The sequence below is a fragment of the Conger conger genome, chromosome 17, assembly GCF_963514075.1.
Source record: "Conger conger chromosome 17, fConCon1.1, whole genome shotgun sequence".
NCBI lineage: Eukaryota > Metazoa > Chordata > Actinopteri > Anguilliformes > Congridae > Conger > Conger conger.
The window spans coordinates 23,152,454-23,167,794 of NC_083776.1; the positions used below are offsets into that span (position 1 = coordinate 23,152,454).

A 15,341-nucleotide genomic window follows, 5' to 3' on the forward strand; every position below is an offset into this window, starting at 1 on the left:
TAAAAAATCAGATGTGCCAAATTTCTGAAAATCAAAGAATGCCTGGTAGAGCTGGGCTGATTTTAATAGACATGTGCCAGGATTGACCAGAACAAACAGGCCAAGACTGCGCAATACAAGATAGTATTTGTGGATAGGATTAGATTTTTCAATACAGACAGTCCAATAAAGTACTGTAATAGTGCATGTATGATTTCAGAAAGACCTCCCGCCTTGTCTGCAGTACAATATAACAATTAGTAAAATCATATATTAAAATTATTTATCTGGGCTCCAAAGAAGTCCTGCACTGCAAAGAAGACCTTAAACGCAACCCTTTCTACACAGAGCCGGGGATTAAGGATTTTCAAAGGCAAAAGTATAATAAACATGTTGACACCCCACCCTGTAGGGCACCTGGTATTCTGTTTGGCAATAGAGACAAACGGGAACTCCTTAGTGCTTCGTCTGTCTTCTGTGGAAAGCAGAAAATAAATGACCACATCCTGGCATTCATATGGGTGGAGTATGAGTGTTTGCCAAGGTGGAAAGGTCTTTTCTCCCATTTCCTTGTGTTGACATGCTTCTGTCATGTTGGCTTTAAACATCAGAAACCTGTAAGAGGAATGATACTCTTTGAGGACATTAGCTACAACTTTCACCCCACTGCACCTGACTTTATCATAATTCAGCTGTTGAAAATGTGTAACTAACTGTGCAACACTTATGGCGTATTTTATCTTATACTGGCCTCTAGTGTATGATCTGGATATATTACATACTATAATATAACATTGTGGAAACAAGAATGAACATTTTCTTTGCACTATTGAAACCAGATTATGAGAAAGATATAGAACACAAACATCGTTTGTAATTATAGTTACATAATAGCCATTCTGATCATTTTGAAAATGTGATTATTTTGCTACAGATGTGCAATACAGTCAGGAAAGTTGTACAATGATGGACATGTGAATGTACTGCCCACGGGAGCGATAAAACACATTACAAAGTTTGTCTCTACAACTGTCCAGTTCGGCTCCAGAATATCACAACATATCTGATCACGATTCATTTTTAGTGTTTTAGCGCCATCCGGTGGTGTAGTCGTCCAGCGTTGGAGAAACTCTCCGACATTAAATTACAAACAAATATGGCGGCCATCTAGACTGTATGTACAAACGAAGGTACGTGACATAAACACAGTCGTATTCGTTAGCTGCTGCATGTATCTCACTCACAATATAGCCAAATAGTGTAAACAGGTTTAGCTTAATCATGCGATGCCATAGCTGTAGTGTTGAAGGTAAAATAACAATTTTGTCTTCGCTGATCTGTTCAGTTCATTATTTAGCAGCTAATTTATGCTAGTAACTTAGCTAGAGTGCTTGCTTGCTACGATTACAGTTACAGTTAACATTTTCTCCAGTAACGTTACATACTGCATGATTTGAATAGCTAATTCCCAGAACATGTAACAAACATGAGTATTTGTGACCTTCAGTGACATAAACAAGTCCTGCAGAATATGTTTGAAACCAGTGACTTCAATGTAACGTTAGTTCTTTCAATGTAGTCTTTGCAGATCAAATTCTCTTTTTTATTATGATTGTTTTTAATGAAGTTATTTAATTTAAGCAGGGGTGTCACCACGGATTTTTGACCCATGAAAAGATCTCACATAGGACAGAAAATCCTATGTTCTAAATAGGGTCACTGTTGGTCAGGGCCCTTGATATCACCCCTTACAACACCCCTACATGTACATTTGAAACACTAGTTTACATGCTATTGCCAGATGCTTCTGTTTTTTTTCTTTCTTTGCTAACAGTTTGCACTTGTGTGTATAAGGAAAATGTACGTAACAAATTTTTCCACATTCACTTAATTTATAGCGCATAGTTACATTGGGTGAAATATACAACTTCTACAACACATTAAACCTAGGCCTTTCTTCAATTTTTTTTCCCATTTTTAGCCTCGGGTTCATCTAATGATGGATACAAATCAGATTTTACATCATGCACATCAAATAGAAAAACTTCACCATGAGGGCAACTATGGAGATGTACAGTCACTGCTGAAGAGCCTACAGGGTGTGCCTGTTACCGTGGAGCTGCTTCACAAAACGGGCATGGCTAACGTGGTTTATCGGGTCCTGAAGACCTGCCCGGTGCCCACGGTGAAAAAAACAGCCAAGCTCCTGCTGTCAAAATGGAAAAAGGTGTGTGATGGAGCCACAGGAAACTTCTGTCATCGAAGGAGGGCAGCCGAAGACCGGGAGGGAAACGGGGAATGTCTGGGCGGAGACGCCTCTGGCTCTGGTTCATGTGGCGGCTCTGATGGACGCGTCCCACAAGAGGAGGAGGAGGAGGAGAGCAGAAACAGGAAGAGGCGCATGACTGAAGAGGGGTGTGGCGTTTCAGAGCAGAGCTGGAGGCATCCTGAGGTCATGCAGCACACGACAGGGGAAGAAGCCCAGCCTGTGGAGGGTAGCGCAGAGGCTGCATCTGCCTTGGACAGAGAAGTAGCATCAGCAGTGACATCACCAGTGGAGTCCACACTGAGACCTACAGAGAATTCCCAGCTCACCACAACTTACACGTCCCAGAATAGCGATGCCTCACCTCTGAGGTCCAAATGCATGCAGCTGCTCCTCCAGGCTCTGGGGCCTGAAGACACCACAGGGGACGGACCGCCCCCTGGTGTCAGAGAACTGGCTCAGGACATCGAGAAGCACATCTTCATGCTGCACAGCCAGAATGAGCTGAAGTATAAATCATGTGTCCGAAGCAAAGTGTCCAACCTGAGGAACCCCAGAAGCCCCCACCTGCGTCAGGGCCTGCTGAGAGGCCAGCTGGGGCCGGAGGCCTTCGCCAAAATGTCCGCCAAGGAGATGGCCAATCAGGAGCTGAAGGAGCTGAGGGAGGGGTACACAAAATCGGGAATCCGTGAGCACCAGCGCCCCCTGGGGGTGGAGGGAACCCCTACAGATAAGGTCCGCTGCAGGCGCTGTGCTGGCTTTGACTGCAGGGTGACTCAGATCTCCAGAGGAGCGCTGTTCCTCCCGGGGTGGGTGCGAAGCGGCAGTCCGGACGAGGACTCCATGACCTTCATGACCTGCGCCGGCTGTGGAGAGCAGTGGTACCACTCCAGCTGGGTCTGTTTGTGATATGAGGTCATGGTGAACAGGACTGCTCATTCGTTGTTTCACGTTCAGGGCCAGTTTTACAGACAAACCTTGTCCTGGACTAAATTATGTTTTGTATGGAGAACCTCACCTTTTGTCTAGGACTAGGTTTAATCTGTTTCAGTGAATCTGTCTATGTCTCAATAAAAGTCTTAAGCTGAATCCAAGTGTATCTACGTCTGGTCTTCTTCAATATTGTGGAATGTGATTATTCATAATCTGTCTACAAAACTCAAGGGTGCATTTTTCCATTCACAAGAAATCAGCAATGTCGCATGTGCCATAAACTTGGTCAATTCTAGTGATTAGAAAGCTTCAGACAGGTGGCGAATTGCTCGCACTTTTTGTTTAATCCACTGCTAAGCTGTGAGGGGCTGTTTTTAGAAATTGTGGTGCTGTAGGAAGCTGAGGAATTCATTTTACATTTATTTGGAACAAAGGCGGCTAATTAGGTCATGTGACTCCCCGATCATGTGACTGCCATAGAGCACGCAGAGCATGTGACCATGCATGCCCTCTCTACCCTGCACTGAGCTCCTATGAGCCTCTCAGAGGAAATGCACACGGTGTAGGTCAGGGATACTCAGATCTGGCCCTCCAGGCTCTAGTACCACTGGCAGTCACACATCACTTTGAAGCCACGTCAGTTACAGACGTGGTGGAAGGGGAGAGGTGGATCCACAGGTCAATCATTTATTCAGGGCCAGGGCCCTGTTGGCTATATTTTTACTGTTGGATATCAGCTTTTACTTAGTCTTAGATTTACAATTTTTTATGGTGAAAATATATGTAATAACTTTGTACAAACCACAAAGAATCAGGTTTAAGTAAGAATACATTGTTATCAGTGACCAGCTATAGTCCTATGGATTATATAATACACAGGCGCATCTCCAAAAATTTGAATATCGTGGATCGTAATTTAATTCAAAAGGTGAAACTTTCATATATTCTACATTCATTACACATAAAGTAAGATATTTCAAGCCTTTTTTTGTTTTAATCTTGAAGACTACAACTACTCATGAAAATCCAGTATAAAAATAATTCATAATACAGAAATATTGACCTTCTGAAAAGTATGTTAATTCATGCCCTCAATACTTAAACATTAAAAAGAGGTTTGTTTTTCTCAGGAAGAAAAGACGTTGCTGCACTTTCTTTGTGTGTCTGACTGTGTTTAATGTAGGAACGCCCATATTTGTGTGATCAGGAAACTTGGAATGAATTGAAGTTCTCATGAGACCCAGCCAGTGTCAACACATTGTTAGAAATATAACTTTGATTATGCCTGAATAGCAATATAACATCTCACATCCTGAACGAGCTGTTAAAAATTGTTCTTTCAATTGTTTTAGTGCCATTTTGATTTCATATATTTCATTATGTGGTCATTTTTGCTCATTAGGGATAATTACCTACCTTGCAGTCTGGAGGCACCCATCAAACCTGAGACAGATGGAGCAGTTTGCTCAGGAAGAGTGGGCCGAAATACCTGTTAGCAGGAGCAGAAGTCTCATCGTGAGTTACAGAAAGCATTTGATTGCAGTGATTGCCTCTAAAGGTTGTGCAACAAAATATTAGGTTAAGGATCCCATCATTTTTCTCCAAGCCAATTTCATTTGTTTTATTATTTACAATATTATGTTGAATGAAAAATCAAAACCAAATCAAAGTCTGATTTCTATCAAATATGGAATAAACAATGGTGGATCCCAATTACTTCTGTAAGTTTCAAGTTATTTCAGATAAAATTGTGCATTCTTAGTTTTTTGTGGAGGGGTACCGACAAATTTTACCACTTCTGTACATTAGTGCACCAGTTCCATATAATGGGTATGGAAGTTCTTTCCTGAATCTCAAGCTATTCTGAGAATATGACTACCATTCAAATATATACTTCACTGAAACAGTACAAATGACTATGGAAATTCACATTCTAATAAGTACTCAAGCCAGCTTTCATATATTTTATGTCACTGATTCAGTAGTCTGTGACGTGTTTTGAGTATTTGAGTGCATAAGTGTTACATTATACTGACGGAACAGGTTGCCATCCTGCAGTCCCTCCTCACAATGGTATTCTGGTATTATGTTGTGTGCCTCACTTCATTCTCCATATTGTGTTGGCAACACACCATAAATCATGGGTAAAAATAAATGAGGCAGACTGAATACACAAATAGTGATAAAGGTTAAAGCAGGGAGTAACAGATAAGAAATTAATTGCCAGGTGTATGCAAGGAATTAAGTCAGCTGAGAGAGTTAGGGATGAAAGACTATGCAGGTGTGTTATCGATCAAGATTTTTTTAAAGTGACTGATTTTGATTCCCTAACCATGGCAGGAAGACTTTTTGGAAATGCTGGGAACTGGCCAGCATCACTGGAGTGTAGTGCATGGGCTGGGATATAGTGTGTAAATAAATTGTTCAAGTAGGATGGAGCTAAAACATTTTTAAACATTGCATATGTATTCCTACCAATTAAGACCTTGTATATATTGTAAATCATCATTGTCCAATATGGCAAAAAAAAAAAAAAAGGAAAAAAAAGGCTGGCAATTTTGTGTATTGGAATGGAGGGCTAGTGTGGTCGAGACCCACAAAATGAAATGAACCAGTTTTTTCAACCATGTACAATTACAGTGTGAATAATCTACACACACCTAAAACATTTAATTTATTCTACGAAACAAATCACCCGAAGGTCAAATGTGGATGCCCAACACACAACTGTATTTTCATAGCTCCATAAATTCCATGATAATATAAAAACATGAACATGAAAGCGATTGGTTTAGAAAAAATCTGGCAACCCGGTAGCAAGGCGTTTCGGCACTGGTCACATGAGTCAGCGTGGACTGCCTCTGCCCACAGACGCCATGTCAGAGAGGAGTTGCGGGAAGCCATAAGCATTCAGGAAGAAGATGCGATAAATAAATAATACACATAACACCTGCAGAATACAAGTGTTGTTGCCGGAGTGATTGAACGGTAAGCTACATTTATGTCGAATCGTCAATGGGCAGTCAGAAAATTTCGACAGAGTAGTTTTACCTAGCTAACTATTCGTTAGCTATCCTAACGCGAACAGACTAAAATTATTGTCAACACTAGCAGCAGTGTTTACGCAGAGCATCACAGACTGGCATCAAAAAGTCGCAAACATGAGCTAAATTAGATTTATCTAGGTCGAATTGGCCTTCCTCAGAAAAAGTCCGCAGTTCCTGCTAACGTTGGCCTAGCTAGCTTTTTCCACAGTTAGCGATGCTTGCAGTGAAATAGCTTCTTTGACTTAATTTTGTGACCACGCTCGTGCTGATCTAATTTGCATATGCTGAAATTAGCTGGCGAACTTTGAACCTTAGTTTAGCTTGTTATGTTACTATTTTGGTAAAAAGCTAGGCAGCTTAAGTTAGTTACCCCACGCTTCACTAGCTAAGTTGCTTCAGTGCTTGAGCTAGCTAGCTAGATACTACTAAGTTAGTCAAGGCGCATATTTGACTAAATTGGCTAAATGCTGTTTCTTCACAAATCAACAAATCATCTAACTTATGCGCCTGGTGATGTCACCGGTTTAAATATAGTTTATTTATTGATTAGCAAGTTAGCGTAGACTACCTAATGCCAGTGCAGTTTGCAAGCTTTCGAGTGTTCGGCGAGGTAAATAAGCCAGCAAAGTTGCCCAGCTAACGCCAGTTTCAGTCGCATATTCAGATCTTAACGTTAGTTAAAATCATTAACTGGCTGGGCTACTTACGGTACATTTGATAATCAAGAAAGCTGACTAACTTGCCGGTGTTAGCCTTCGTAACGAAGAATTACTTAATCTAGGTTACACAGGTGTATTGTATTCCTTTGGCAACAAGTCAGTTACACAGCTAGCAAATCAATCGCACACATAGGTAAACCACAATGAAATATCCAAAATGGTATGTGCATGAAGTTAACCTTAATGCATTTATCCTTATTCAAAATGTATTTGCTTTGCAGTATCTATAATGGCACAGTGTGGTGGTGTAAACCTTGTGACTTGCAGCACCAGGCAGTGCTGATGGCACATGATCCGGGCAGCTGAGAGAGATTCTGATGTGAATAGAGAAGCCAGGCCTGTAATAGCGTAGTGCTGCTGCGGCAGCGGGCTGGGCTATTCCCTAGCTGCATTGCGAGGCCTTTGTTATTCTGTCATGTAATAATCCACTTTAAAATCAGTCATCGTGTTCTTAAACCTTAATCGGAGAGTGAAAAGTAACTGCCCTTGAATAGTGTTTAATACAATTAAGTATTGAACAAGTAATTCTTAATCGCAATGTTTAAACTACGCCTTGTCATATTCAATCATCTCCAAGTAGCTATTTATTTTTGCACTTCCTGCTTAACTGGTAATGGAACTGAAATCTACCTGCAGACAGTCTGTTTTCTTGTTGGCTACGTATAGCAACGATGCGTATGCATTTTAAAATATCTTTTTAATATAATAGATGAATACAATTCCTTATTCGTAATGTTTCTTTTTTTTTTGTATGCTTGATATTTACAGAAGCGGAGCACAGGAGACATGGCCAGTCTGTCAAGGTAATTCTGACATTTGGAAGCTCCCATTTTTCCTCCTTTGCACAAGATGTGCCTACACGATAGTGAGGCTGTAACCACTGTGCAGTTAAATGTGACCAGTAAAATTATTGCAACTACTGCACGGGAGGAAAAGTTTTGTTAAAACGTAACATTTTGAAAAGCTGAGTAAACCGAATTTTTCCGATAGGAGCCCTGCAGACCTTCGCTCTTGCTTTTGTGAAACGACATGCCTTCCCTGTGCTATTTTTTCAGAAGGGTGAAGAACCAACACGTGATTGTCATTGTCATTTAATCTGAGAGTTTATTTAAGGGTTATAACTTTGGAATATGGAAAATGCTGACTTGGGATGTTAAATGCTGGGAAAAGCAGATGAGTTAGTTCCTCTTGTCGTTCTGAGCAAAGGTTAGTTTGGACTTTTTTCTCAGCCATGTGACTTAGCACAGCCCTAAATGCCTTTAGTTAAGATCTGAGTTAATTAAATCTCTTCAATAGCCAGTAGTTTTGATGAATGCGTAATTGTGGGTCAGTCTATGCACAGTTTATGAAACCGCTCTCTTATACAGAACGCTGTCACGTTTCTGTCTTGCATTCAGCTTTTAAAACATTGGCAAAAGTGAAGTGAGCATGTTTCACTTTGAGTAAATAGGTCACTTAGTGTCCACAACCATTCTTCTATTGCCCAGGCACAGCGAGGAGCTTGCTACAAAAGTATACTGTACATTCTGTCTTGTCTAAATAATGAGTCACTTGTTGCCTTATGGCACAGGCCATACCAGAAAGGCTCTAGCTGTATTGTTCCAGCATTGCCACGATTCATATTGCAGTCTTTTGTTCAAAGTTATCAACTCTAATGGTTTAGGAATGGGGTGAGTCTGTTTTTCAGGTGAGTGTTGATTGGTCAGTGTAAGTCCTATATTCTAATAGTGATAGAAATGCTGCAGACACGTTTTACTTTCTCTTCTGTTATTTCACATGTGATCAATCAACCGTCAGGTGATCTAGTGTAGTTTTAACAGTTTCTAGAGTGAAACTAAATGCTTTTCATCAAATGTGTCTCGCTGGAATGTGGTTTAAAGTGACTCCAACGGTAAATCTCATGACCCAGGGACAGGACCAGTACACGCACGCACGCACGCACGCACGCACGCACGCACACACACACACACACACACACACACGCACACACGCACACACGCACACACGCACACGTACACACACGTGTCTTGCGCTGAGGGGCAGACAGTCCTTCTGTCATGTTTGTGTAGTCTGTTAGTGCCAGCCGCTTACTGAATTACCTGACTTTGATCAATTTGGCCGATGTAATGACATAACTTACTGTATTGCAGAAGCAGGGTACCCCAATTGAAAATTCTTAATGCTGTATATATGCAATGAATTTATTGCATATACGGAATAAATTAATACTGTGTTATCCCACAAAGATAACCTGTTTCTATGGACGTGGCAATAAAATGTAGATGCAAATGTATTTTTAGGGGAATTGCGTTTAGTTGTGCAGTTATCTAGGTGTGTCAGAGTGTATGCAAACACAGTTTTTGAATCTGTAACAAGAAGGCAGCTATGCAAAGAGGCTTGTGTTTCTGCTTCAGTGAGCGAGTGCAGGACAAGCAGGCAGGCTGAACTGTATCCACCCTGCACGGTCCGGTTTCTGAGTCAAACCTCCTGCTCTGACAGGGCTCTACACACTAACCGTTGTAAGCAGTTGTAAGTTGAAAAATTTAAGAGCACAATTAGTAGTAATTTGTCTAATTGTCCATTTTCACGAGCAAATGCTCCTAAAATTGGAGCACTGTAGAGCCCTATTTGTGAAAAGGAACTAGTAGGCCTAATTCCCATCTTGTTTTTGCACATCAGACTGATGCTGAAATTCTGTTGAGTCACACTTAAATGAAAAGCAGCATCTATGTTTTGTGCTGAAGTCTCCCTTTCTGTTTTAAATGGGTTTTGCATATGCTGTCATCTGTGAATATCTGATGACCAGGAGGAGTTGATTGTCCTCACTAGGTGTCATATTTCAATTTGCTATCTTGGGCTTATGTTCATAGTCTATAAAAGTAAAAATGCAGGTGACCCTTTACAATACATTACATTCACTGGCATTAATGTACTACGGAGAAGTGCGAATCTATATTTTTGTATTTGTACATCATTAAATCATCTTAACAACTACACTAATGCTAATTCGTATTGGAATAAATGAAAAGGTCACTGTATTTGTTAATTGACCAATTACACATTTATCCTATAGTTGACTCATGTATAAATATTAATGTAACTAATCCATTAGTTAACAGACTAATTAAAAAACTAATTTCATGCTTAATGTATTTGTACATCAAATAATAAATCGAAACGGCTACATTAGTTAATGCCAATTCATGTACCTTTATTGTGAAGTGTGACCAACATATTTTCAGGGTCTATAAGAGACTGAGTTGATAAGTGGGCTAGGTGAAGTTAGTTAATCAGATGACTCATGATTACATCACAGGCTCCAGGCGTGACCTCAGAGCATGTGCTTCAGAGCCTCATCCACAAAGTGCAAAGGTTAGAGTGCAGGCAGTTTGGGCAAAACAGTTCAATATTCAATCCAGAATGTTCTGATGCAAGAATAGGTTGTGATGCGGGGAGGTCATAGAGATTGTGTCATTCTTCTGCTCATCACCAACAGGCCCTGAGCTCACTGAACCAGAGGCTGTATTGTAAAGTAAGTGCAGCATTGCCAGGGAGATTGGATACAGTCCTTGGGACAAAAGACTGGACAAATAGGTATGCCATAGGATGAAACCATTAGTAGCCTGGAGTTCCTTAATTTCAGTTATACAGTACAGTATGGTAGTGTGAATGAGGGTCAGAATTAATACTGCTCTTTTATATCTTTTATGTTGTTTGTTTTATTAGTTAAATAGAGCTCATTTGGTCAGTGCTTTTAACCAAAGGACTTTATGCTCTGATGGCAGAAGCTGGAAAATACTGGAAGGTTTCAGTTCAGGTTCCGTTCATTGTTTCACAGTCCAGGTCAATTAATCCAGTACACTTTCTGTAAGAGGAAACTGACCTGTTACCTGTTTTTTTCCATCCCAGGTGGATGTTGAAGATTTCCACTGAACAGTAGAGGTAAGGACACTGTGTTGCGTGGTTCTTCATGACTGTCATAAGACTGAGTGGAGACTTTGGCCTTACACCACTCCTACCGGACCACAGTGCTTTATTTAATTTTGTCCGTTAAACAAGGGGAAATTGCAGCAACAGCAGCCCTCTTTCAGGGTTCTTAACCAGGATCACGTTTCAGTCTGCATGGCTGCCCAGATCTGCTGTCTCAGTTGCAAAACCACAGTTGTAGAGGCAAAAAAAGGACCATGTTCCTGTTTAAATATGTGCATTAGGTGCCCGGAATGTTTAAAAGTACATGGGCTAACTCTTGGATTAGATGTCTAAGTTGGATTAGAGGCCCTTGTGAAATCCAATTGCCTCTGGTCCAGGATGAAGTGTGTTTCAAATTAATTGCTGTATTTGAGGGCCAGTGGTCATTAAGTTAGAATGTGACTGCACATTTCTAAAAAGTATAACTAATTCAATTCTGCATTTTCACTGCTGGGTAGGTAAGTGGCTGGATTCTATCCATGGCCTAATTGCGTAGAATAAGGGGTAACTGTGGATACAGCTGGGACAGTATGTAGGTGACTGAATGACACTGATGCAACGTAGATTAAAATGTTGTGAAATGGATATAATTTGCATCTATACATAATGCATGTGTATACTCATGACTGGAAATAATTGTTTCCTGTTTTGTTCAGACCTTCTTGGAATAAAGTGAAGTATCCGTACAAGTGAAACTTGTGTGCAGTACGTTTTGTATATCACTGTCACAAATCAGTGTTAGTAAAGCGTTTAATCCTTATCAAGAGATAATTCACTCCCATTATTGTAGAGAATCATAATTTGACCTGTAAATTGTAGGGCTTTGATGTATTGATTAGTGTCCGGCTTTCTTCTATCTCCAGAAATAATGTTTTTTGTCCTCTGCAAAAACCAATAATCCCAGCAGGCTTTTTGTCTTTAAAAATCTTAAGACTTATTACACTTATTTCTATTACTTTGTTGCTAAGTAAGACAAATATTGGCAATGTTTGGAGAGTTTGACTCATTTCAAGATTTACAAATGAGGTAAGAAAGGAAAATGGTATTGTCAAGCAAGCTAATATTTTCTACTTGAGACAAAAAAAAAAAAACGTAAGTCTCATTACTAGGCTAAAACACTTCAGACAGAAGTCAGAATTAACTTAAGACCGAATTGTCTAAATAAGTCTGCTCTGTGCTGCAGGACCCAGCGTATCCAGGAAGTGCCCAGTCGAGAGGCCATGGCATCGAAGTCATCCCTGCTTAAAGTCATCCTGCTGGGGGATGGCGGCGTGGGGAAGAGCTCCCTCATGAACCGCTACGTCACCAACAAGTTCGACACGCACCTCTTCCACACCATCGGCGTGGAGTTCCTCAACAAGGACCTGGAGGTGGACGGCCACATGGTGACCATGCAGATCTGGGACACGGCGGGCCAGGAGCGCTTCCGCAGCCTCAGGACTCCGTTCTACCGGGGCTCGGACTGCTGCCTGCTCACCTTCAGCGTGGACGACAGCCAGAGCTTCCTCAACCTGGCCAACTGGAAGAAGGAGTTCATCTACTACGCCGACGTCAAGGAGCCCGAGAGCTTCCCCTTCGTGGTGCTGGGCAACAAGCTGGACGTGACGGAGCGGCAGGTGTCCTTGGAGGAGGCCCGGCAGTGGTGCCGGGACAACGGGGGCCACCCCTACTTCGAGACCAGCGCCAAGGATGCCACCAACGTGGCGGCGGCCTTCGAGGAGGCGGTGCGGCGCGTTCTGGCCGCCGAGGACCGGGCGGAGCACCTCATCCCCACGGACACGGTCAACCTGCACAGGAAGCCCCGCTCCAGCGCCTCCTGCTGTTGATCGCCAGCGCCAACCTGCTGCTTTTGTTTTTTTTTTTGTTTTTTTTTTTATCCAGCATGTGACTGAGGCATGGCCGCACCCACCAGGAAAGATGGGGTCCGTTTGGAAGACGGGGCGTGGCTTAGAACACTATGAGACAATGGAGCCCGGAGTTTTTGACACACGTTAGATTAGCTCTGAACTACAACTCCCATCAGCCCCTTTGAGAAAAGCTGTGCGGTGCTTTGCCGGTTGAGTGTCCCTTTGAACTGTGCATCATGAGCACAGCCCAGCTCGGCCAGGCACCTTTGAGAACTTAGCGTTAATTAGAAGCTCATTTATTACTGGATATATGGGATTATAGAGTGGTGTGGAGGGTAGGCTTTTGAAGCTTTAGTGAAGTGGAACTTCCAGGTCAACAGTGTAGTATTTAATGTATAAAAATTGTCTTAACTCTCACATATTCTAATATAAATAATAACATGGTAATAGAGGTCTGGAGCTGTGTTTCCAATGATGACATCAGGATGTCAGAGAGAACCGCTTCCTGCTTTATGTCACTAGCTCGAGACCGACAGGAAGAGGCACCTCTGTCGTGATGGGTGTTCCCTCAGTGGTGGCAGACATAATTTGGACCTGTGCAAAAATGAACCTCTGTTGCTTGTGTAGATCACGTAAAAGATGACAAAAGCAATTCAAGGATATGTCAATTTGGTAAAGATCCTGAAAAATAATTATTGCAATGTTAAGCTCCGAAATCACATGCCTGTTGGGTTGTATTATACATGTTATCACAATTGTAAAAAGGAAACATTGTTGATGTTGATATTTTTAACGAAACAACAATCTGTTTACCTTAGAATTGAAGGATTACACAATGGTGCCAAATCTAACAGTGTCTATAATAAATTTGTAACATAGCTGTCAATTATATTGACTGACAAAGTAATTTATACTGTCTTCCTATTTTTGTCTGACCTCAGATGTGTTGGACAATTTCTAATAAAAAAAAGCACTAGTGTTACTACTTTATAGAACAGAGATGCATGTTGGACAGGAAATGATTGTTGACGGGAATATTATTTGTAGGCAGAGCTGTTCATGAACCTAGACTCCATGTACTGATTCAAGATGATAAATAACCTTAACCAGCCATGCAACATGTGGTCTCTGGTTGGGAGGACAGACATACAGTGTGTTTTTTTTGAAGTTTGCAAAATATCCTTTTTTCAACCACAAGATGGAAGGGGAAAATACAAGCGTTAAAGCCTGGCTGTTGTCATGCATGACCAATTTTGTTGTTTACATGACCACTAATAAACTGCAAAGGATGTTTTACTGCAAAATATAAACCATTTGATTATTTCTTTTCCTATTTGAGTCAGACGTATGATGATCAAAAGCCACCACCCATCAACTTGCATCTAAGTTTTCTATGCTACCCTTTCCTGAACCACCCAGCCTATTGGCTTCATACCCAGGCATCAGCCTTTCAGTGTTCAGCATAAAGAATCTCTGGCTTCGCTGGGAACTTGAATTAAGTTGTCTTAATGAATCTTTACTCAGACAGTTTGTATTACTTTGTTGTAAATCTAGCCATTGCACATCAAGGTTGTTTGTACCATTTGCCCACTGATTGGTGTGCTATTTTCCTATGGATGGGGCTCTCTTGGTGCCTGAGTGTGGAGTATGTATGAAAGCTCTAGGAGACTTATCAATATATGAATATGGTGTGAGGTGTTGCAAGAGAAGGAAAACGGTATTTGATAACGGTAGTTCTTTTGACTGAAGGTACAAATGGAGCTTTTTATCTGTGTTAAAAATCTTTTTAGATTGGTCAAGCCTGCGTGGACCGAGACATTGAAGTTTCACCTTATGAGCTCAAGAGTGAAGTTCTTTCAAGGAGAAAGACAGACATAATCTCATTCTACAATGAGGTGGACCCTGCAGTGCCTAGAAATGTGTTTCTCTATGGTGGTAAAATAGCCCGGTCTAATAACAATTTCAATCATGAATATCATGATGGAAAGCTATATTCAAACAGCCATGTTGTGTTTTAAAATTAAGTTGCAAAAGCATTTTTAAGCACTCAGCCACCCCATGTAATGACATTCATTATGAAAACAAATGGAATACAACATTTTTATGACATGAGGAAAACACAGTTTTGGTAGAAAGTCGGGAAAATTGTATTTTTTTCCAAAAAGTTTTTATAGTTGAAGTGGATGAATTACATTTATATGGTTAATATGAATAAATAAATGGAATAAGATGATTGTCTTTTGTCCAAACGGTTAAAAAAAATACAAAAAAGAAGAAAAATGAGATGCAAATGGAAGAAATAAATACATGCTTCAAAACAGTTTGGGAAGGAAATGTGAAAAAGAAATACAGAAGACAATTTTCATTTGTCTAAAAAGTGAAAGAATTAAGTATTGTCTTGTTTAAATGGATGACGAATAAGATGCATGTGGTGAATATGAAATGTAATACATGCTTCAAAACATTTGAGGAAAAAACTGTACTCGCAGAAAATCTGTAAAATACACATGACAAGACTTTTGTCCAAAAAGTAAAAAATTCAGTTTGTGTTTTTATTGTTGAAATGGATGAGGAATGAGAT

The 15,341-nt window shown here is 40.8% G+C and overlaps 2 protein-coding genes across 6 annotated transcripts; both read left to right on the forward strand.

The window, feature by feature from the left end:
• Positions 1–1,110: 1,110 nt before the first annotated feature.
• Positions 1,111–3,279, forward strand: LOC133116907 (transcription elongation factor A N-terminal and central domain-containing protein). 2 transcript variants are annotated; one of them, XM_061226920.1, is made up of 2 exons: positions 1,111–1,169; positions 1,961–3,279. In XM_061226920.1, exon 2 carries the CDS (start codon positions 1,976–1,978, stop codon positions 3,152–3,154), a length of 1,179 nt encoding a protein of 392 aa, XP_061082904.1. In that variant the 5' UTR covers positions 1,111–1,169; positions 1,961–1,975; the 3' UTR covers positions 3,155–3,279. The 2 variants fall into 2 exon arrangements, with proteins under 2 accessions (XP_061082904.1, XP_061082905.1); XM_061226921.1 differs by lacking the exon at positions 1,111–1,169 and adding an exon at positions 1,171–1,288.
• Positions 3,280–6,028: 2,749 nt separating this feature from the next.
• LOC133116582 (ras-related protein Rab-9A) lies at positions 6,029–14,070 on the forward strand. Of its 4 annotated transcripts, XM_061226304.1 has the most exons (5): positions 6,029–6,166; positions 7,713–7,747; positions 10,441–10,538; positions 10,854–10,886; positions 12,097–14,070. In XM_061226304.1, the coding sequence occupies exon 5, from the start codon at positions 12,134–12,136 to the stop codon at positions 12,737–12,739; it is 606 nt and encodes a 201-aa protein (XP_061082288.1). In that variant the 5' UTR covers positions 6,029–6,166; positions 7,713–7,747; positions 10,441–10,538; positions 10,854–10,886; positions 12,097–12,133; the 3' UTR covers positions 12,740–14,070. The 4 variants fall into 4 exon arrangements, with proteins under 4 accessions (XP_061082288.1, XP_061082287.1, XP_061082286.1 ...); XM_061226303.1 differs by having other exon boundaries at positions 10,441–10,886; XM_061226302.1 differs by lacking the exon at positions 10,441–10,538.
• Positions 14,071–15,341: the final 1,271 nt, after the last annotated feature.